Source organism: Podarcis tiliguerta (genome assembly GCF_965153285.1).
Source record: "Podarcis tiliguerta genome assembly, chromosome: 12".
Lineage (NCBI taxonomy): Eukaryota > Metazoa > Chordata > Lepidosauria > Squamata > Lacertidae > Podarcis > Podarcis tiliguerta.
This window is the reverse complement of record NC_139545.1, coordinates 58937563-58959765: the sequence shown is the minus strand read 5'-3', so window position 1 is coordinate 58959765 and position 22203 is coordinate 58937563. Positions and strand designations below refer to the sequence as shown.

Genomic DNA, 22203 nt, shown 5'->3' with positions numbered 1-22203 from the left:
TGAGGTTCCACTGTGTTCTGGTTTTAAAACAGCTGCATTGGTTGTTCATTCAATGGAAGGGGCTCCCGTGAGGGTTCACTTAGACCCCCACACATCTGAAGAACCGCCTCCTTCCCTACAGACCCTCTGGGGAGGGGAGGCTGGCACAGGGGGGGGGCTGGGCAGCCCCAGAAAGGGCATCCTGGTGGGAGTTCCTGGGCTGGGGGATACCCTCCCCACAGAGCCCCCCCCCCCGCACCTGCCCCTCTTTCCCAAGGCCTCTGACCCTAGAGACAGGTGTTTCCAGGACCCAAACTCCTCCTGGGGCATTCTGGGAGCTGCAAGGACCCCGAAGTCTGGGGGGGGGGGAGCTGCTACAAACTTCACACACACTCACACTCACACACTACATATGCTACACTTCTGTCATAAATTCATAGAAAATCAACCATACATCGGATTTGCACTGTTCCACTTTTATTTTACTCCATGAAGGAAGGACTACAAAATGGGGAAGGTTTGAGACAGGGCAGCCATAATCCCTTGAGCATACCAGCACATACACAGGAGCCCTGCCCAGGTGCTATGCCAACCCTGATGGTCCTAGACAGAAGACAATCAAGATCACAAAGAACTTGCCTATGGGAGTGGATTCAGCATGGACTGAAACAAAGGACAATGATCAGATCTTCCCTCTGGGGGCAGGAAACTGCCAACTCCCCTTTGTCCCCTGGAAGTGACTCATGGGGAGGGGGAAAGGAGGAACCAGCCAGGTGACAGGACACTCAGGTTACCACCACAACTCCTCCCTCAACCCCTCCTTTCTGTGATGTATGCATGATGTTTCTGGGGGTGGGCTTGACCTACAGGATGGGAATTTCAAAAGTTTTTATAAGGCCTTGCACACCATTTTTCTGTGTCTTTTCTCTCTCCTGCAAGTGAGGGGAACACCCTGTTGCAACAGTTCAATAAAGGCCAAGCCTACAGGCTGCTGTTTTGCTCCAAGTTATCCTGGTTGGTGTCTTTGTTTTTTGTCCAAGGGAGCCCTCGGATTTTTCCTTTAACATGGCCAAGGGAAGGAATAGCTCAGAACCAGCCAAGAAATAAAAACAAAACCTGCTCTGAAGGGAGAAAACACTAAACAACCACCACAAGCAACACATCGGCTAATATGACATACTGTATATTGTTTCAAAATTCATAAACAGAGAACAAAATATATGCATGGAGTCACAAATTAATGCGAATCGTATAAATGTTCCATAAACAGAAATGGTAGAAGTGGTAAGTAACTTAAATGAGCGCTATAATGAAGGCCGAATGCCTTTCCACCGTCAATATCCTCCCAAAGTGAGATGATGGGCGCTCGGAACATCGCTAGGCTGTTCCACGCACAGCAGCAGACAGGACAGGATAATTCGGGAAGAAACATTTCTGTTTATGAATTTTAAAACAATGCATGTTATTTTATTAGCCGACGTGCTGCTTGTGCTCGTTGTTTAGCGTGTTCTGTTTTGCAGGGATTTTATGAAGGGAGAAAACGCGGGGGGGGGGGGAGAGGGGGTGATCTTGGTGCTCCCGGCTTTGCACGGGTTAAAAGGAACTGAGCGGGATTCCTAGAGAGGGCAGGAAAGAAAGGTGGGGGTGGGGCCAGGTCCCTCCCTCCCAAGTCACTTCCTGCAAGCGGTGGGCGGGGGGGCTTCTTCGGAGATCTGGTGAGTCTCCTTCTCTCCCCCCCCCCCCGCCGGTGCATTGGGGGAGGGGGTCCCAGGGCTGCGGGGGAGGGTGCATGGGGGGCTGTTCGGCTCATGCATGCTGGGGACCCCCAAGTTTGGCAGCAGGGGGGCCTTCCCCTTCCTCTCTGCAAAGCCGGGGGGGGGGAGTTTGCAGGAGGTCTGCAACTATGTTCCTCCTTTGTATCAATGCGCTGCTCGTAGGCACGAAGGTAAACCCGAACCCGTTTCAGATTTATAAACCAGTCACGTTTGTCAGTAGAGGCTGCAGCCAGACGGAAACATTCAGATGTCAGGTAGACCCAAACAATAAACACAACCTGACCTGTGCAGAAAATGAATAAGGAATGCATGGATGGGGAAGGCGATGGGGGCATAGCTGTCAACTTTTCCCTTTTCTTACGAGGAATCCTATTCAGAATAAGGGAATTTCCCTGAAAAAAAGGGAAACGTTGACAGCTATGGGTGGGGGGCTCCTAGCCAGGATGGCCAGTCGGAGGCAGGGATGCTTCTGAATCCCAGTTGCTGGAAAAACCACAGGCAGGGAGAGAGATGCTCTTGGGCTTGGATCCGCCTGGGGGGCTTCCCAGAAGAGGCCCCTGGTTGGTCCCTGTGAGAACAGATGAGGGGACTCAATGGAGCCGCCTTGGCCTGATCCTGCAGATCTCGTCTTCTGTTCCGATGTTCCTCCAGATGCAAGCGAAATCTCCGTTGCTTCTGCTCCCCCAACCCCTTCATCAGACAGGAGGGTTATCCCGACTCTTGGGTGACACATGTGCGCCTGTTCAGACATGCAACCTCTCAGGTGTCCAGACACCTCACTCTGAGGGGGTGGCTCCTAGCAACTCCCAGCATCCGTAACAAACTACAGTTCCCGGGATTCTTTGGAGGAAGCTAGGGCTCTTCAAAGTGGTCTGATCCTGCTTTGCAGATGCAGTGCAGATGAAGGTGTGTGTGTTGCCTTTTTCTTTTATTTTTGGAAGAACTTTTAATTGAGTTTTATAAACAAGGAATAAAGGACACAAATAAATAGGCCAAGTCTTATCATGTCATTTGTGTATCACAAAAATAGCAAAATAGATTTGCAGGGATATCTGCAACATTATTAGTGGTCAATGGATGAGTTGTAGGTTCGTGAATTGGTTTAAACAGAAACAAAGGGGAAATGGAGTTAACAGATAACAGTCAACAGCCAAACACCTAGTCAAGAGCCCTTGGGTTTGTGCTTAGGTTAAATGTGAGTAATAGTAATTTTTCTTCTTATGTTACCAAAGAAACAATATAAAGAGGCGGTATGGTAGACAGTGTCAAATATCTGAAGGGCTGTCACATGGAACAAGCTTGTTTTCTCCTGCTCCAGAGGGCAGGACTCGAATGAATGGCTTCAAGTTAAAAGAAAGGAGATTCCAAACTAAACATCAGGAATTATCTTCTGGTGGAAAGAGCTGTTTGTCAGTGGAGTGGTCTCCCTTGGGAGGTGGTGGACTCTCCTTCTTGGAGGTTGCCTGGCCATCAGTCATGGATGCTTTAGCTGAGATTCCTGCATTGCAGGGGGTTGGACTGGATGACCCTCAGGGTCCCTTCCAACTCTACAAATCTATGATAAAGTGTTAGTCTATTGATGAACGTGGGAGGGAGGTTCAAAGCAAAGGTAATGCTTTATGTTTCAATTTAAATTCAGATCAACCAGATTGAGCCAAATTCTCAAAAGTCTGCAAATTCGAGCAAGCTCCATGCCTGTTTCTTGAGCCTCTCCACGTACCTTGAGGCTATTTTCCCACATGCTTGAAGCTTTATGCTTTGTACTGGATGTTGTTTTGCCTATTCTTCCTCCTGCTGCTGCATTTCTATGATTCTAGTAGACTTTATCTTTTTTCCACGCTGGAGGCTTCATTAGTGTAGTTGTTTGTTATTATTATTGCTATTGTTGGGGACGCGGGTGGCGCTGTGGGTAAAACCTCAGCGCCTAGGGCTTGCCGATCGAAAGGTCGGCGGTTCGAATCCCCGCGGCGGGGTGCGCTCCCATCGTTCGGTCCCAGCGCCTGCCAACCTAGCAGTTCGAAAGCACCCCCGGGTACAAGCAGATAAATAGGGACCGCTTACCAGCGGGAAGGTAAACGGCATTCCGTGTGCTGCGCTGGCTCACCAGATGCAGCTTGTCACGCTGGCCACGTGACCCGGAAGTGTCTGCGGACAGCGCTGGCCCCCGGCCTATAGAGTGAGATGGGCGCACAACCCTAGAGTCTGTCAAGACTGGCCCGTACGGGCAGGGGTACCTTTACCTTTTATTATTGCTATTGTTACCACTGTTCCACTTAGTACCCAGTGCAGCTTAAAACCATTTAAAAATATTTTTAAAAGTCAAAACAAATAACAATCACAAGAACAGGCTGGGTCCTGAAAACACACGTCTCCGTTGTCAGAGGCCTTGGGAAAGAGGGAAAGGTGCCTCTGTGGGGAGGGAATCCCCCAAGGGGGGGGTCTGCCCCCAGGATGCCCTCTCTTGGGCCACCCCCACCCAAGACTCTCAAGGGGGTGAAGCTACCAAGAGGCCCCCCCCCGCCAAATTTCACAGCCAAGAGGGTCTCTAGCGAAGAAGGTGGTTCTTCACATAACTGGGGGCCTCAGTGAAGTCCTCCTGTGAGCACTTTGAATTGGACCTGGAAATGAAGGGACCACCAATGCAGCTGTTTTGAAACAGGAATTAAATGTGTTCTCAAGGGTTGTAATGGAGGTGGGCTTCAATGAGGAGGGGGAGACCCATGGATGCTCCTTGGAGAAAAAGGTGGGAAAGAAATGCTCTTCATAAAGAAAGGGAACCCAGCCAACAATCTGGCTTCTGCAATTTGGAGCGTATTCTGAACTGTGCTGGGCCCGGGGGTAGCCCAAGTAATGTGGTCCAGGTCTGTTCTTGAATCCAAGGGTTCCATGAGGAGTCAGTCCGAGAGGGCCAAGGCAGGACACGAGGCAGGAAACCAGACAAGGTCAGGCACAGGCAGGATCTGGCATACAGCAATGTTGCTCCCGCAACCTGGGGCGGGGTCTGACAGCCTTTTATCTTTGTTGGGTTAATGGTCGGTCCTGATCCCCCGGTGACTCACCTCCCTGTTTCGCCCGAAGGCGAGCACTCCTCCTGCGAGTACTCAGGTGTCTCCTTCTCCCAGACCTCAGTCTCTGCAGCTCGGGAGACGTCGGTGGGTTACTAGACCCAGGGGCCGCCTCAGCCTCCCCTGACCCAACTGGTAGTGGAGCAGCTGTAAGTGATGGCCCAGCTGGAGGTAACAAGGTCATCCCTGCATCTGGAGTCAGGGCAGGCTCAAGCCCAGGTGGAGTTTGTTGCAGGGGAACCTGTGCAGACTGGGGCCCTTCAGAATCAGGCCCCAGACTAGGTTCAGATGCCGCCTGAGGCAAAGGATCTGGTGTGGACTGAGACTCCTCTGGCTCCGAGTCCCAGGCCATCACATGAACCATCTTCAAGAGCAGTTCCACTTAGAGGGCATTGCGATGATCCTATCTGATCCACAGCAGAGAGTACCCTGGCCATGTCATCTCTGCTCCAAGGGGACAGTGGTTGGCAAGCTAGCCAGACCTGGAAAGGGGCACTCAGTGACCATTCTGGATCCAGGAATACCCCCAAACATATATGGCTGCGTGTGGGTTAAGCTATGCAACATTATTATTAGTAGTATTATTAACCTGCTGTTTATCCTAAGTACCCTGGGCAGACAACCACGTTAAAGCGCAATATTAAAAACAGTTTAAAACAACTTACAGCCGCAGAAAGGAGAGTCCTTCTTTGCTTGCTTTCTAGCGCTGCCCTTTGGCCTCACCTACTTGGTCCTCATAAGGGGACGCGGGTGGCGCTGTGGGTTAAAGCCTCAGTGCCTAGGGCTTGCCGATCAAGAGGTCGGCGGTTCGAATCCCCGTGGCGGGGTGCGCTCCCATTGTTCGGTCCCAGCGCCTGCCAACCTAGCAGTTCGAAAGCACTCTCGGGTGCAAGTAGATAAATAGGGACTGCTTACTAGTGGGAAGGTGAACGGCGTTTCCGTGTGCAGCTCTGGCTCACCAGAGCAGCGATGTCACGCTGGCCACGTGACCCGGAAGTGTCTCCGGACAGCGCTGGCCCCCGGCCTCTTGAGAGAGATGGGCGCACAACCCTAGAGTCTGGCAAGACTGGCCCGTATGGGCAGGGGTACCTTTACCTTTACCTTACTTGGTCCTCATGGGGTGGGTTGGATAAGGAGAAAGGAAAAGAGACGCCTCTGAAGTTGTCTGTATTGAGAACTTTGCAGGAGCCAAGTGGTAGAAAATCAGGCAGAAGCGGCAAAGAAATTGGCCCTGAATTGGGGGAGGGAGCAACCCTGGAGAACCCCAGGGTTCGGAAACCCACATTTTAGGAGGGCTAGAGTCTTTTCTTCCTTTTTGTGTTGAAGAAATCTTAGAATCTATGATTGGTTCTCAGAATCTCCAGGCTTGGTTCCTAGCAGGACACAGCCACGCTTGCTCAGAGAACATTTTCCCCTCCTGACAGTGTATTTGCTTTGTAGAATTTGCAGAGCCAGCGGTTCATGCAGTTGTGCCACCAGGAGACTGAAGGACCCCGAGAGATTTGCAGGAGGGCTCTACCACCTTGACCGTCAGTGGCTGAAGCCAGAAAGGCACACAAAAGCCCATACGCTGCACCTGGTGATCTTGAAGTAGTTCCTGGCTGTCCTTCCCCCGGAGATGGAGAGCTGGGTGAGGGAACGTGGAGCGGAGACCAGTTCCCAGGCGGTGGCCCTGGCCGAAGGATTCCTCCTGAGTCAGGCAGAGGAGAGGAAGCAGGCAGAGAGAAAGCAGGTGAGAGAGACTTTCCCCTGGATCCTCTCAAGGGGGTCTGAATGATATGGGAGATGCATCATTTTTTGTCTCTGCCACCCTTTTTCTAATCCTGCTCCCTATTCTCTTTTTGGAATCTTGGTTGCTCTTTCAGGGAAAGGATCCATTTGCAGAAATGGGCCCCGATTCCTCTGAGGCAGAGAGGGCTGCACTGGACACCAGAGAGAGGCCACTGGGTAAGGAGGAAGGAGTTTCTTCTCTACTTAGCCCACATTCTTTGGGTTTTGAAACAAATCTCTAAGTCCTTTTAATCTTTTTGGAGAACACACTTGATGGCCTGGACTCGTTCAACGAGTTATTAGCAAGACTAAAGACCTTCCTAACAACTGAGATACTTAACTCTGTTACAAAGCGGGCAAAGGCTCAAGAGAGTTGGTTTGATTCGGAGTGTAGACAAGCAAGGAAACGTCTGAGATCAACCTATCGGAATTACAGAAACACCGGAGCACCCTCGCTATTTATGGCCTACATCTACTTAAGACGAAATTACAAACAGCTATTAAAGGTAAAAAAACAAAAAGCCGAGAGAATGGCCTGGTGTAGACTAGTGAAGGCCTCGAATGACAAAGACTCAACCTCCTTCTGGCGTACCATTAGGGGGATCCTGGGCCAAGAACAGATTGGTCCCACATGCACTGTAGAACCCCAGGAGTGGATGAAATATTTCCAAACCCTCTTCTATGATGACAAAGCTCAGCACAACGATCCAAGTGCCTACTCTGAGAATTTACCATATTGGCCTCCTGTCTCCATAGAGGAGGTGGGGAAACTAATTGCCCAACTGAAAAACAACAAAGCCCCGGGCATAGACTACATTCCAGCAGAGCTCCTGAAGAACAATACCAGTTGGTGGGCTCCCATAATGGCGTCAATATTTACATACATTGATTCAACAGGCATAATCCCTGGTTGCTGGACAGAGGCAGTAATCATCCCAATCTATAAAAAGGGTCCTATGGCAGATCCAGCGAGCTACAGACCCATCAGCCTCCTCCCCATTCCCAGCAAATTGTACGCCAAACACCTCCACATTAAACTAATCGACTGGATGGAAACTGAGGCAGTTCTGGCAGAGGAGCAAGCCGGCTTCAGACAGGGCAGAACAACAATAGACCATTGCTTCGTACTAGCACATCTCATTGACAAATATGTCAACAAAACACGTGGGATTCTATACGCAGCATTTATTGACCTAAAGGCGGCCTTTGACTCGATTTCACGAATCAAACTCTGGGCGAAACTCAATGCTACCAACATTGACAAAAGATTACTATTCCTGATAAAAAGCCTATATAAAGACTCCAAGTTATATGTAAGAGCCTCAGTAAATGGGCAACTAATTGGCCCTGTACCAGCCACCAAAGGAGTCAAGCAGGGTTGCATTCTAGCCCCAGCCTTATTTAACTTATATATCAATGACATGGTCAAACACCTAACATCCCCAGAGTTCCATGCCCCCAAACTGGCCGAAAAATCAATTTCAGTGCTCCTCTATGCGGACGACGCGGTTCTCTTATCACGAACTAAAGTAGGCCTCAAAAGGCTACTAAGAGAATTCTCAGCTTACTGCAGGAGAGATCAATTGGTAGTTAATCACCAAAAAACTAAAGTCATGGTCTTCTCTAGGAGACACAGACATCACAGATGGGAGATGGACAATCAGCCAATAGAACAGGTCAAAATTTTCAAATACCTCGGAGTAGTTTTCCAGTCAACAGGGGCCTGGGAGGCCCACCATAAATATGCTAGGGAAAAAGCATCTCAAAGCGTCAAAATACTGTCTCGCTTTTACTTTACGAAGGGGGGCAGACATATCCCAGCAGCTTTGGAGGTCTTTCAAGCAAAACCCTTGGCACAACTACTCTACGGGGCCCAAATCTGGACGGGAAATCATTGCCGCACACTCGAAACGGTCCAGTCTAAATTCCTAAGACAGATTCTAGCCGTTCCATCATGCGTACCAAATGCGGCCCTACGGCTGGAGACTGGCCTCCTCTCCGTCGAGACCCGGACCTGGATAAGAACATTCAACTATTGGCTTCGTTTAAATTTAAACCCATCCGGACTATTACCTCTAGTAGCACGAGACGCTCATAGAAGTCGGTGGTCCAAAGCAGTGCATCAAAAACTACTTACATGTGGCCTACAAGCACAGCATCTCCTGAAAGCGGGTCTCCCCAAGGCAAAAACCATTATCGAACAGCGCTTGAAGGATATTGAGCAGCAGAATAATCTGGCCTATATTAAGAAATTTAGTGCCTGGTACGCTTATCTGCCCCCCTCCCATTTTGATTTTCGGGCACCTTATTTGTCTACCTTAACCATTCCAAAACTTAGGCGGGCCTTTACACTGGCCAGACTAAATATGTTACCGTCAGCTGTTCTCGAAGGTAGATATCAAAAAATCCCATTTGAGAACCGGCTCTGCCCCTGTGGAGCTGGCTATGTAGAGACGGCGTCACACGTTCTCTTGTCTTGCTCCCTATATAAAGATCTCAGGGACGAGACCATCACGCCGCTCCTATCGGCCATCCCCGGCCGCTCTTGCGAAGCCAAATTGTGCTCACTTCTAGCCGATCAGAACAGCTTGACAACAGAGAAGGTTGCCAATTTTATCGAGAGAGCAATGAGATTGAGAGCTGGTATCTGAATGATATCAGCGTGGTCACCCGGATTCCTCGCCTGGGTTTTTATGATTATTATCATTATGTTTTATTACTATTATTTTATTACTTCTGCCAAGTTTTAAGTACTGAGATTATTAATTTACCTAGGGTTTTAATAGGTCACAAGATTTTAATTATATTTGTAATGTACTTCTGTTGGTGTTTGTCCTTTGATGCTATGGCCTGTAGGCTATGCAAATAAAGTTTTATTCATTCATTCATTCATTCACTTGATGGCCTGTGAGGGACAGTGGAGCCAGAGTGGAGTGTGGGGCTGCAGTGCCTCTGAGGTTCCAGCAGAGGGCGGAAGCCTCTCTCTTTCTGATTGGCCGCCAGCCCTTTTGGAGGGAAAAGCCAAGAAGCCCTTTCTGAGGGAGAGAGTTGGGCAGGGCCTGATCTGAGAGGGGAAGTGAGGATTATAAAACAATAATAGTAATTGTTATTATTCAGAGAGGCTCTGTCTGGGGGAGAACTGGCTCTGATCTGAGAGGGGAGATGGGGATTGGGAGAGGGTTTTTCTGAGGCGAAGGAGCCTCGCAGCAGCTTAGATAGGAAGGCGACCCAGTGGAGGGTCTGGGGAGAGTATGGAGGCAGGATTTAATCTGGAGGGCTGAGTCTGAGGCAGGAGAGGGAGAAGCTGTGGGAAGACGGACTAAACCAGGGTCTCCTTCCAGTCAGGAGGGGAGAAGTCTCCTAGGAAAAGGAGACCCCCAAACCAAGAACAAGGCCTGAGAGGATCCCCTGGGTCTGTGGGAAATCCCTCAGGAGTGGGATGGCTAAGAGAGGCGGACCGGCGAAAAGTGCCCCTCGCTCAGGAACCAAAGTATTAGGCTGAGAAGGAAACCGTGCTGCATTAAAAGTCATAAATAAGTAAAGAAATGAGAGAGAAGAAACAGAAACCGAGTTAAGCCTTTTACCTCCTATGGTAGAAACCTGAACATTTAACTGAAGTGCAGCAAGTGAGCTTTTAGCAACTGAAGTTTAAGAAATGCTGTGCATATACTTCAGTGACATCTTTATATTTAGTTTAAGTAATAAGCCAACTTTTATTTGAAAGGACATATCTCCTGACCCGAATTTCCCCCCACAAACCTCTTCTTTTTGTTCAGCTCCTTCCTAAGACTCTAAATCACTAAGTTTCCCCTCTCACAAGATCCTCACAAGGTAGCCTGTGGGAAATTGCAGAAATTCGTGTAATTTGCATATCATGAGGTGGGTCTGGAATATTTAATGGGGGGCAGTTAGCGGGGTGAATCCACTCCTTTATTAGTTGATGGTCATTGGTGGGATCCAAGAGCCCAAAGCAGGGTGCATCAATTTTCACATAACTAAAATAAGAAATGGCTGCCAGTGTCCAAATGCCCTCGGCATGTGAGGCTTTTTCTGTGGCCCATCTCTCGTTCGCCATGCACAGCTCCACCTTTCTCATTCACCTTTCTGTCTCACAGATGGCGGAGGGATTCTGGCAAGACCGCCTCATCCATCTTTTCTTGGTGGCGGAGGAGAAGTCGCGGCTGTGGAACCAGATGAGGTGGGGAGAAGGAGCATGGGGGAGAAGAGGCTGAGAGACGGGGCAGCCAGATTGCCTCTGGGCCTGAATAAATCTCCTTCTCTTGGCTTCTGGGCTTAAAATGCCATTCCAGATGGCTTATGTGCTGAGAATAAGGAACAGCCACCTCATCTTAACAAGCCTTCTGAATGTCACTAGTATTATTTGTCACTAGTTAACAGTTTTATTTCTATATTTGTTGAATGCTAAAATAGGCTTCTGAGCAGTTGACAACAGGGGAAAAACAGTAGCCAGGATTCACCTAAACATCTCCCTTAGTTGCACATCAGAGATTACCCTCCCCCATGCCCCTTTGTATCCCTTGACTTTGGGGCGTCAGGAAAGTCTGCTCAGCCCCACCCCCAACCATGTACAAGGAGAGAATACTTGATTTGAATAACACAATGTGGAGTTCCCATTTACAACAACATTAACACATTTCATTCAAATACACAGTAAAAGAACTCCATTAAGATGTTAAAATAAGCATCCATGCTTAAAATGTGCAGCAAAACAATTCCATTAAGGCAATGCAGCAATTACCAGGCAGAAAACAACAGAGCAGTGTGTAGTAGATGATATTTATGCTGTTTAAGAGGGCGACATTTTCCTTTTTCTTGTAGGGTTCAGTTTGCTTTGAAGATGTAGCTGTTCGTTTCACAGACGAGGAATGGGCATTGCTAAATCCCGACCAGAGAGCTCTGCATAAGGAAGTCATGGAAGAGAATTGTGGGATCTTGGCCTCTCTAAGTAAGGCTCTGTGTTGGATCATGATATCTGATTTGAAATTCAATACGTATCTCCATGTGAGAAACCTCCAAGATTTTGATATAGCTCAACAGCACCACCTACAGCATCTGGGATTCTGATAGCCCCACAGCTCACCTGGAGGACTATCAACTGTTTGGCTGTGTATAGTCTTCCTCCATTTATGTCTTTTAAAGCAATAATCAGGCTGGTCTGAACTAACCCGGCCTTTTAAAATGTAGGATTCAGAGTAGTGAGGGAGGTTAACGTAGCTTCAGTCAGGTTTTACTTGTTTGGTTACCCAAAAATGATAGAACAAATAAACAAAGAGAAGACTGACAGTGGAGATGTAGCAGATTCCATGAATGTGCCAAACAAAATCCATCTAGGAGAAGATCCAGGCTTTTCAAATCTCAGATTCCCATTATCTAGGGCTCCATTTCTTCTTGAGGTTCTAATCCATTTTTTCCCCTCCTTGCAGGTGATGATAAATGGGAAATTGAGAACCAGGGAGAATATGACAAAATACACATGGTGGATAAACCATATAACTATTTGGAGCGTGAAGAAATCTTCAGTCACAGCTCCCATTATACTTCTCATCAAAGAAATCCCATTGAGAAGAAACTCTATCCATGTTTGGAATGTGGAAAGAGCTTCAGTAAAAGGGCCCACCTCACAGCTCATCAAAGAACTCACACTGGAGAGAAACCTTATCAGTGCTTGAAATGTGGAAGGAGCTTCAGTCGGAACTACCACCTCACAGCCCATCAAAGAACCCACAGTGGGGAGAAACCATATCAGTGCTTGGAATGTGGAAAGAGCTTCGCTCAGAAGTTAAGACTTACAACCCATCAAAGAATTCATACTGGGGAAAAGCCATATAAGTGCTTGGAATGTGGAAAGAGCTACATTCATAAGTTCAGTCTCACTTCCCATCAAAGAACTCATACTGGGGAGAATCCATATCAATGCCTTGAATGTGGGAAGAGCTTTCATGCAAGCACAAATTTCCGTCGACATCAGAGTATTCACCGTGGGGAGAAACCATATCAATGCCTGGAATGTGGCAAAAGCTTTATTCGAAACTCTCATCTCACTATCCATCAAAGAATTCACAGCGGTGAGGAACCATATCAGTGTTTGGAATGTGGAAAGCGTTTCACCTGGAAGGAAAGTCTCACTTCGCATCAAAGAATTCATACAGGGGAGAATCCATATCAGTGCTTGGAATGCGGAAAGAGCTTCTGTAAGAGGGCCAATCTTACAGTCCATCAAAGAATTCATACAGGTGAGAAACCCTATCAGTGCTTGGAATGTGGAAAGGGCTTCACTCAGAAGGAAAGTTTTAATTTCCATCAAAGAATTCACACAGGGGAAAAACCCTATCAGTGCTTGGAATGTGGAAAGAGCTTTGGTACAAGCGCTTACTTTGTTCAACATCAAAGTATTCACTGTGGTGATAAACGGTATCAGTGCTTGGAATGTGGAAAGAGATTCACTTGGAAGGAAAGTCTCACTTCCCATCAAAGAATTCATACAGGGGAGAAACCATATCAGTGTTTGGTATGTGGAAAGAGCTTCAGTAAGAAGGCCAATCTTACTTCCCATCAAAGAATTCATACAGGGGACAAACCTTATCAGTGCTTAGCATGTGGAAAGAGCTTCAATCAGAGAACCCATCTGACAGCCCATCAAAGAATTCATACAGGGGAGAAACCCTATGAGTGCTTGGAATGTGGAAAAAGCTTCAGTCGGAAGGAAAGTCTCACTTCGCATGAAAGATTTCACAGAGGGGAGGAACCATTTAAATGTCTGCAATGTGGAAAGAGCTTCAGCCGGAACGCTCATCTCACTTCACATGAAAGAATTCACAGCGGAGAAAAACCTTTTCATTGTTTGGAATGTGGAAAGAGCTTCAGTCGGAAAGAAGGTCTCACTTCCCATCAAAGAATTCATACAGGGGAGAAACCATATCAGTGCTTGGAATGTGGAAAGAGCTTTAGTCAGAGGTCCCATCTCACAGCCCATCAAAGAACACACAACGGAAAGAATCATGGAATCATATTATTGTAGAATTGAAAGGCACCTTGGGCGTCTTGCAGTCTAACCCTCTGCAATAAAGGAAACTCAACTAAAGCATCCATTGCAGGTGGCTATCTGCTTAAAACCTCCAAGGAAGGAGAGTTCACCATCTTCTGAGGGAGTCCATTCCAATGCTGAACAGCTCTTATGATCAGAAAGTTCTTATTTATGTGTCAAGGTAATCTCCTTTCTTGTAACTTGAATCCATCAATATGGATCCTATCCTCCAGAGCTGGAGTAATCAAGCTTCGTTCGTCTTCCAAGAGACAGTACTTTAGATATTTGAAGATGTCTATCAAAGCTCCTCCCAGTTTCCTCTTTCCCAGGCTTAACGTACCCAGTTCCTTCAACCGCTTCTCATAAGGCTTGGTTTCCAGACCTGTTATTACCTTGGTCACCCTCCTCTGCACACATTTCAGCTTGACGTATCCTTAAATTGTGGCTTCCAGAACTGGACACAGGACTCTAGGCGTAGTCTGACCAAACCAGAATAGAGTGGTACTACGACTTCCCTCGGGACACTAGACTTTTGTTGGTAACAGCCTAGAATAGCATGAGGGGTTTTTTACCGCTGCATCACACTGTGGACTCATGTTAAGCTATGAATCACCTAGATCCTTTCACATGTAATATTAGCAATCCAGGCGTCTCCCATTTTATATTTGTGCAGCCTAAGTGGAGAACCTTATGTTTGACCTTATTGAAATTTCATCTTGTTGGTTTCAGCCCAGTTTCCCAACCTGTTAAGGTTATCTTGAATCCTGATTCTGTCTTCTTCAGCTACCCCATTCCACCCCGCTGGTTTGGTGTCCTTTGTAAATTTAACAAGCATCCTCTCAATTCTTTTGTCCGAGTCATTTATAAAGACGTTGAGCAAAAACAGGCACAGGATAGAACCCTGTAGCACTCCAGTTATTCCTTTTTTCCAGGATGACGAGGAACCATTAGTGGGCACTCTTTGGTTTCGGTCAATCAACCAGCTACAAATCCCACATTTTACCAGCTTATATACAAGAGGGTGATGAGCAATTTGGCAGTGCTGGTGAGTTAGCCATCAACGCTGAGCTCTTCCTTGGAGAAGCTGACAAACAATTCACGCACTTCCAAGAGCCTCCAACTCGCAAATTCGTGGTGCTCCTGGCTGCAGCTGTCTTCCTTGGCATGTCCAGGATGGTGGTGGTGCCAGCTTGAGCTCTTCTTGGTTTCTGATGAACACACACAGGACATCTTCCAGAAAAGCCAGGAGTTCCCTCTGTGAGAAGGGTAGGTCAAAGATTCCCTTGCTGCTGTCCTCCTTTGATTCTTCAAAGTACATTCCGAGAGGATGCAAGGAGCAAATAATTGTATCCACGAGGAAGAATGAGTTTTGTGTTCATTGTACTCAAAGGTGGTTGGGAGCAACAGCAAGCACAGTTTATTTGTTTCGGCCAACTCCAGTTCTCATCTGCACATGTCTGACCCATGGAAGATGGCTTAGATTGAACCAAGATTCTGAATGACAGTGCAAAACCTGACATTTGTCCTTATTGAAATTCATTTACTGCATTTATATACCGCCTTTTTCTCCAGGGAGCTCAAGGTGGTGTCACATGGTTCTCCCCCAAGCTCCTTTAGTCCTGACAATAACCTTGTGAAGTAGGTTAGGCTATGAAGCGGAGACTGGCCCCCAAGGTCGCCCAGTGAGCTTCATTGCCAAGTGGGGATTTGAACCCACTTCTCCCAGGCTGTAGTCTTGACGCACTAACCACTAAACCACACTTCCTCTCTAATGAGTCTCTCTGAAAATGTGCATGTATGTGCATTTCCTTAAAGTTTGCCTGTGATGTTGTGGTGTTTGTATAAGTTGTATACACATGTAATTAATATAATAATGGTAAGTACAGTATAATAGTAGATTTAAGGTAGTGTTAGGTAGGGAGATGGGGAGAATGAATTTGGAATGCTGGGGGTGAGAGGTGATTGGACGAAAGTTTTAAATGGGGTTTGAATAACTACAACATAACAAAACTGATATACAATAAATATACAAGATCTAAAATAAAGATACAAAAAATCAACAGCAAGAACCCCCCTCAAAAACTCCCAAGCCCAAGAGTTTGTTCAGCAGCCTCAGCTTTTGTAGCTGGAGTCAGTCCAGGCCAGGTGGAAAAGGCCTGCAAGGCAGAGAGTAGATCTTCCAGGACTCAGCCAATATGGTTTCTGGCCTCTTCAACAGAGACAGTTGGAGGCTGGGGTGTGAGAGGGGTGGTAGTTGTGAAGTAGCGTTGGGTAGATAAAGGAGTAGAGGAACAGCTCTGCTCTGATTTCTGCTACCTGTTGACATCTGTTTTAATCCCCCAGGCATTTGCTGCCCCAGTTTAGGTGCTATTTTTTAGTGTTTCATACTTGTTGCTTTCTTAAATTGTGATTTTAAGGTGGGGGTATTTTGGAGGGGGGACGACGTTGATTTATGTAGGCTTCTTTGAGCTGGAAAGGTGACTGTGACATTGCCCTAATACTGAGGCAGAGGGAAGGGGGTTGCTGTGAAGAACGGGCAGGAGGCGTCTCCCAGCGGAGAGCCAGAGCTGAATATTGTAGCCATGAATATCCTGGTTGCGTCCCAGATTCTTCTTTTCTTTGATATTGAGGGAGGGCTTTTCATGAATCTGTTCCTGGCCACACACACACCAATTCAAAATCAGGGACAGGCAGGCTGGAGATGAATTTTTAAATTTCTTATTATTATTTAGCTGCATTAAAAGGTAAAGGTAAAGGGACCCCTGACCATTAGGTCCAGTCGTGACCGACTCTGGGGTTGCGGCGCTCATCTCGCTCTATAGGCCGAGGGAGCCGGCGTTTGTCCGCAGACAGCTTCCTGGTCATGTGGCCAGCATGACGAAGCCGCTTCTGGCGAACCAGAGCAGCGCACGGAAACGCCGTCTACCTTCCCGCCGGAGCGGTACCTATTTATCTACTTGCACTTTGACGTGCTTTCAAACTGCTAGGTTGGCAGGAACTGGGACCGAGCAACGGGAGCTCACCCCGTTGTTGCGGGGATTCGAACCGCCGACCTTCTGATCGGCAAGTCCTAGGCTCTGTGGTTTAACCCACAGCGCCACCCACTTCCCATTTAGCTGCATTACGGCTATATCTATTCCACTTTCCCCACAAGTTGGTCAAGGAAGTATCCTTTTACCAGTGTTAATTTCAAGCCTTTCCTTTAGTCTTCTGTGTTCTGTAGAAAGTCCTGCCACCAGAAATTCAGTGGGTGCCTGCTGTGCCAGCCTTTTAATGCTTGCTGAAAAATTTCCTATTCTTCCCTGCCTGTACAGGTACCGTATTTTTCGCCCTATAGGACACACTTTCCCCCCTCCAAAAATGAAGGGGAAATGTGTGTGCATCCTATGGGGCAAATGCAGGCTTTCGCTGAAGCCTGGAGAGTAAGAGGGGTCGGTGTGCACCGACCCCTCTTGTTCTCCAGGCTTCAGGAAGCTATCCGTAAGCCTTGGGAGCCCGCAGGAGTTCCTACCGGGCTCCCAAGGCTTGCGGACAGGAGCCTGCAGCCCGAAACCCGGGGAGCGCACCCCGGGCTTCGGGCAGATATCTGCAAGCCTGGGGAGACCGGCGCGACTTCCCGCCGGGCTCCCTAGGCTTGCGGATAGCAGCCCCGCACCAGGGGGGGAAAATATTTTTTTCTCCCCCCCCCCAAACTAGGTGCGCCCTATGGGCTGGGGCGCCCTATGGGGCAAAAAATACAGTAATTAAGAGTACAGTGGACGCCCAGGTTGCAAATTTGATCCATGCGGGATGTGCGTTCGCAACCCGCAGCGTTCGCAACCCGCAATGGCGCGTCTGCGCACGCATGGGTTGTGATTTGGCCCTTCTGCACATGCACAAAGTGCGATTTAGCACTTCTGCGCATGCGCGACTGCCAAAACCCAGAAGTAACCCATTCCGGTACTTCTGGATTTCAGTGGTCCGTAATCCAAAAAATTGCAACCTGAAGCATCTGTAACCCGAGGTATGACTGTACACCCCCCACAAGGGGCTGTCGATGCTGGGGTTTTTTTAAATTTATTTTTGTTTTTACCTTATTTTAGACTTTTTATTATGTTATTGTTTGGGTTTATATTGCTGTAAACCACTGTGGTATCTTTTATGACACATCTGTGTATAAATATTTAAGCAAACAAACAATTCTTGAAGGTACCGTATTTTTCGCTCCACAACACACACTTTTTTCCTTCTAGAAAGTAAGGGGAAATGTCTGTGTGTGTTATGGAGTGAATGCCTATGGATGGCGGGGGGATCTGCTGCAGTCATGAGCAGAGGATCCATGGTTCCCCTTCCTTCCCTCCTCCGTGGCTCGCTTTGAAACAGCAAAGTGGTAGAGGAGCCGCTTACACAGGTGTAAGCGGCTCCTGTCTGGTTGGCTGCTTTAAAGCGAGCGTTCTCTCTGACCCTCCCTCCTCCCCACTCAGCTCGCTAAATAGCAGCAAAGTTTTTCAGCTCGCTGAGCCGGGGAGGAGGGAGAGAAGCAGAGCCTGCTTGTTTTAAAGGAGCAAAGCGGGAGAGGAGAGGAGCCTTCTCCCCTTATACCCCTCTTCTGCATTATTAGCAGCATCCTTCTCCACACACCCCACGCATGCTTCTTCTCCCCTTAAACCCCTCTTCTGCATTATTAGCAGCATCCTTCTCCTTGTCCCTTGAGTGCTTTTCCTTCCCTCCCCACTTAAAACGTGGTTACAAAGCATGGATCCACATGGATCCTCAGGATTTTTGCACTGGGTCACCCCAAATTCACCATCAGATCACATAGCATGTCCATGGCTACAGCCTGCACCAAAAACACACACACGCACCCACTGTTTCATGGGGCCACAATGGCGCAAAAACGTGGTTACAAAGCATGGATCCACATGGCTCCTCAGGATTTTTGCATTGGGCTACCCCAAACTCACCGTCAGATCACATGTCTGTGTCCACAGCATGAACCACAAAAACCATACATCCACTGTTTCGTTTAGAATTTTTTTTTCTTGTTTTCCTCCTCTAAAAACTATGTGCGTGTTATGGTCAGGTGTGTGTTATACAGCGAAAAATATGGTAGTTTGGGCTGCGAAACAGATCTCTGCTACTTTAGTAAAGAAGCAACGATTTAATGCGTTTTAAGCATGGAACACCTGATGGCACCAGAGAGCAGGAATGGTTTAATACATTTCCCATGGCAAGTTTTTTCTTTTGTTTTCTTTCTGGCTTATTTATAGCATTCCTTTCCTGTGTTTGGATCCACCCGCAGGGACTGACTGTTCCAAGGTCACCCATTGAGCTTCGCAGCTGAGCAGAGACACTCTTTCGTACCTCCCAGGTCCCCTCCCTCCTTCATATGACCTGTAATCCCTTCATCTTTAAACTAAATGAATAAAAAGAAATGATGGTTTCTGTCGCAAAGTGAACAGTTGCCAGGGTAACTTTTTTACAGTGTCCAGGGCCACATCTGAAAGCAAGACCAGAATAGAAGATGGTCCTCAAAACACCCACATGCAATCAAAATAAAGTATTTCAGAAGTTCATGAAAAGATGGAACCTTGCCCCAAAGACATCTGGCACAGTCCATGTGCTCCTGGACTAGGACACCCACCTTCCAACATGGAATGAAGCAACTGATCACAGAAATCATATCACACCTGATATAAGGTTAAAAAAACCTGCTCCTTTTCCTTATGGGGTACCCAAGAGCCCATATAGAGTCCTTTTGTAGGTTCTCTATTCGTAGGAGAAAATCACAGAGGCCAACTAGAGCAGTGTTTTTCAACCACTGTTCCGCGGCCCACCAGCGTGCCGCGAGATGTTGCCTGGTGTGCCATGGGAAAAATTGAAAAATTCGAAAGATTTAAAAAAATAAAAATTCAAATTTTCGCCCACTAGGCGAGCGCCGGACTGTGTCCTGGGTATGGGTGGGGTGGGGTTTTTGACCCCACCCTCAGCCAGCAGGGGTGCCGATTGGCACTCCTCAGGGGGACACCCTCCACTTTTCTGATGTCCGGGCTGTGATTGGTCCAGACTCCAGCCTGGTCCTATCACAGTAGGACATTATCTTCCGACTTCCTTCCCGCCTGAGCACAGTGTGCGCAGTAGCGGAGAGAAGAAGACGTCGCGACTCGAGTTATTTCTCTTCAGTCTCCACTGAATGCCTTGACTGGGTTAGGGACCCTTATAGCTCAGCATCAGTTGGTGGAAAGGACATGACTTTACAGGAGCAGGAGGAACTAACTGAACTGAGACAAAATCATGATTTCAAGCTAAGATTTGCTGATCTACCTTTGGACAGTTTTTGGTTGGATACTGCCAAGGAGTTCCCCCTTCTGGCAAACAAAGCTATTTTGACATTGCTCCCATTTCCCACTACATATCTGTGTGAGATGAGCTTTTCAAGCATGATTGCTATAAAAACTAAATACAGAGAGAGACTGAGAGCTGTTGACAAAGACCTACGTGTGTGTCTTTCTTCAATTCCAGCCAGAATATCAGCTTTGTGTTCAGCCAAACAGGCCCAGGTTGCGCACTGAATAAAGTATTTTATAAGTTTTCATATTTCTGTTTACTTACTATTTCATAATAAAGTAATTATAAAATATTTTCTTTGTGTTTATTTGATTCCTATTCAAGAGAATTACTTTATATATAGTCAATATAGGCACAGAGTTAAATTTTTTAACATTTTCTAATGGTGGTGTGCCTCGTGATTTTTTTCATGAAACAAGTGTGCCTTTGCCCAAAAAAGGTTGAAAAACACTGAACTAGAGAATATTGAGAAGCAAAGCAGCTAGTAAGCCTGATCTTTATTCACTATTGCAACAGGGTGCTCCCCCCCCACACACAAGGGGAGGGAGGAACCCCAAGCCATGCTTGCAAGCCCTAATATAGACATTTTAAATTGCCCACCCTGGAGTTCAAGACCATCCCCAGAAACATCATACATACATCGCAGAAAAGGCGGTCTGCAACAGAAATCTGAGTGCATTGTTTTTACCCTGTCTGCCAGGTTACCTGTTAATGGCCACTGGACTGGATTACCTGTGGAGCCTGACCATTCTTTTGTAAAGATAATACTTAATTCCTGAGCCAGGTCACAGGCTCACCCTATTCACACCTTAAATGTGCCCTAAAAGCAGGATTTGTGAGGACAGAGACAATGGGGAGGTTTCTGCCTTTCCTTCGACTTTGTAGAGAAATATTTGAGGTGACTGAAAGAGTCAAAATGGCTTTAGGACTTTTCCTGTGGGTTTTGCACATGTGGTTTATATATTTATACATGTGTTTTCTTGGTACATTTATGACCATTTATTATATATAAGACCTAAAATTTTTTATAACACACCCTTTAGCCTCGGCTGTCCTGTTCCTTAGGTCAATAAATCTGAAGCTGGGGGACCTGGAGTGACACTGAGATTTTGTACACACCTTTCATTTAAAGCACATTTCCCCCGGCACACACAACCCACACCTGAATTTATTTTGAATTGTTGTTGGTTGTTGTTGGTTGTTGTTTTTAATGTTCCTTTGGTACAAGGTGCCTCCTGAATCCGAATCTCAGCAAACCATGCACTCAACGTGAGTAGCTGCTGCCTTTCCCAATTTTTTAGGTAGAAATGACTGACACGGAACAGGAAGAAAAGAGGGAGACCTTTCCCCTCAATCTTGGGAATCTAGAAGGCACCATGCAGAATTACAGCACTTAGTAATAGTCCTGCAAGCTTGACTGCCTATGAAAATTACGAATGTGTAAGTATTTGTTCACACAATGCCAGGAGCTAAAACAACAACAAACCTCTTTTCCAAAGCTACGCATTACAGGGCGAAAGTGTCTCAAGAAAGCAGGAATCGGCGTCTTGGAGATGGCAATGTCCCCATGGCCCCTGCCTTGTGCCCTCCTCTGCACACACAGAAAAGGAGGCTGCATGAGTCACGCTGCAGGCACTTGGCCTTGAACTGTTTCTAAACCAGGCAGTGCAGCTGGGCGTCTTTCTGAACAAAATCCAGACGTGGGGGATGGGCCGCTCACATGTTGGACTGAGCACTTAAGTGCAATTTGACCCATTTTTCCCCCTACATTGCACCAACAGGGCAGGCTCAGGACACAGGACACTGCAAGCAGAGGGCATTTGGGGAAGGGGCTGGAAGGACATCCAGAAGTCTGGGAACTTGTGTGTGGATATGTGGAGCCGTTTCTCTGGGGTGAAGGGATGCAACTCTTTCCTGCCCTTGGATGTTTCAGCTGCTTGCCTGACCTTGGAGGGAGGTGGGCATTGCATTCTCAGGAAGGAAAGGATCCAGCCCCCTTGCTCACATCCTCGAGGAGGAATTCATTCTCCAGGGGTGAATCCTTCCTTCTCTCCCCCCCCCCCACTTCTCTCTCTCTTTTTAATAATTATTTTTTTCCATTCTTTATAATCACACTTTCATCCAGTGATGTCAAATAACTTACAAAAAAGCATTCAGTTGAAAATCTAACAATAACATGCATCATCAAAATCATCTTCCTATTAGTTATAGATAAAGTATATACTTTTGTCCCTGCTCATTT

At 47.2% G+C, this 22203-nt stretch overlaps 2 protein-coding genes across 5 annotated transcripts in view; both read left to right on the top strand.

Annotated features, from left to right (window-relative positions):
- The window catches only part of LOC310660914 (uncharacterized protein), a 97991-nt gene that overhangs the window by 63939 nt on the left and 11849 nt on the right, over positions 1-22203 (top strand). The window contains exon 1 of one of the 2 annotated variants that reach the window (XM_083406449.1): positions 2393-2517. The exons of the other annotated variant lie outside the window; for it this stretch is intronic. The gene's annotated coding sequence lies outside the window, so the exon portion shown is untranslated. Of the gene's footprint in view, positions 1-2392; positions 2518-22203 lie in introns of those variants that run through there. 2 annotated transcript variants of the gene reach the window in all.
- On the top strand, positions 1601-19072 carry LOC310660897 (uncharacterized protein). Of its 3 annotated transcripts, XR_014503664.1 has the most exons (10): positions 2405-2662; positions 3394-3480; positions 6260-6551; positions 6685-6766; positions 10705-10787; positions 11429-11555; positions 12034-16368; positions 16751-16948; positions 17375-17827; positions 18727-19072. XR_014503664.1 is itself a non-coding variant. In XM_083406385.1 (5 exons), the coding sequence occupies exons 1-5, from the start codon at positions 6438-6440 to the stop codon at positions 13626-13628; spliced, it is 2001 nt and encodes a 666-aa protein (XP_083262511.1). In that variant the 5' UTR covers positions 5929-6437; the 3' UTR covers positions 13629-14477. The 3 variants fall into 3 exon arrangements, 1 of the variants encoding a protein (XP_083262511.1); XR_014503663.1 differs by lacking the exons at positions 2405-2662; positions 3394-3480 and adding an exon at positions 1601-1694; XM_083406385.1 differs by lacking the exons at positions 2405-2662; positions 3394-3480; positions 16751-16948; positions 17375-17827; positions 18727-19072 and having other exon boundaries at positions 5929-6551; positions 12034-14477.

Bases quoted from the DNA above. Each gene is read 5' to 3' on its own strand.
- LOC310660897 (XM_083406385.1), top strand. From the start codon at position 6,438: ATGGAGAGCTGGGTGAGGGAACGTGGAGCGGAGACCAGTTCCCAGGCG. The intron at 6,552-6,684 runs GTGAGAGAGACT...TTGCTCTTTCAG, and splicing joins AGCAGGCAGAGAGAAAGCAG to GGAAAGGATCCATTTGCAGA. The intron at 11,556-12,033 runs GTAAGGCTCTGT...CCCTCCTTGCAG, and splicing joins TGGGATCTTGGCCTCTCTAA to GTGATGATAAATGGGAAATT.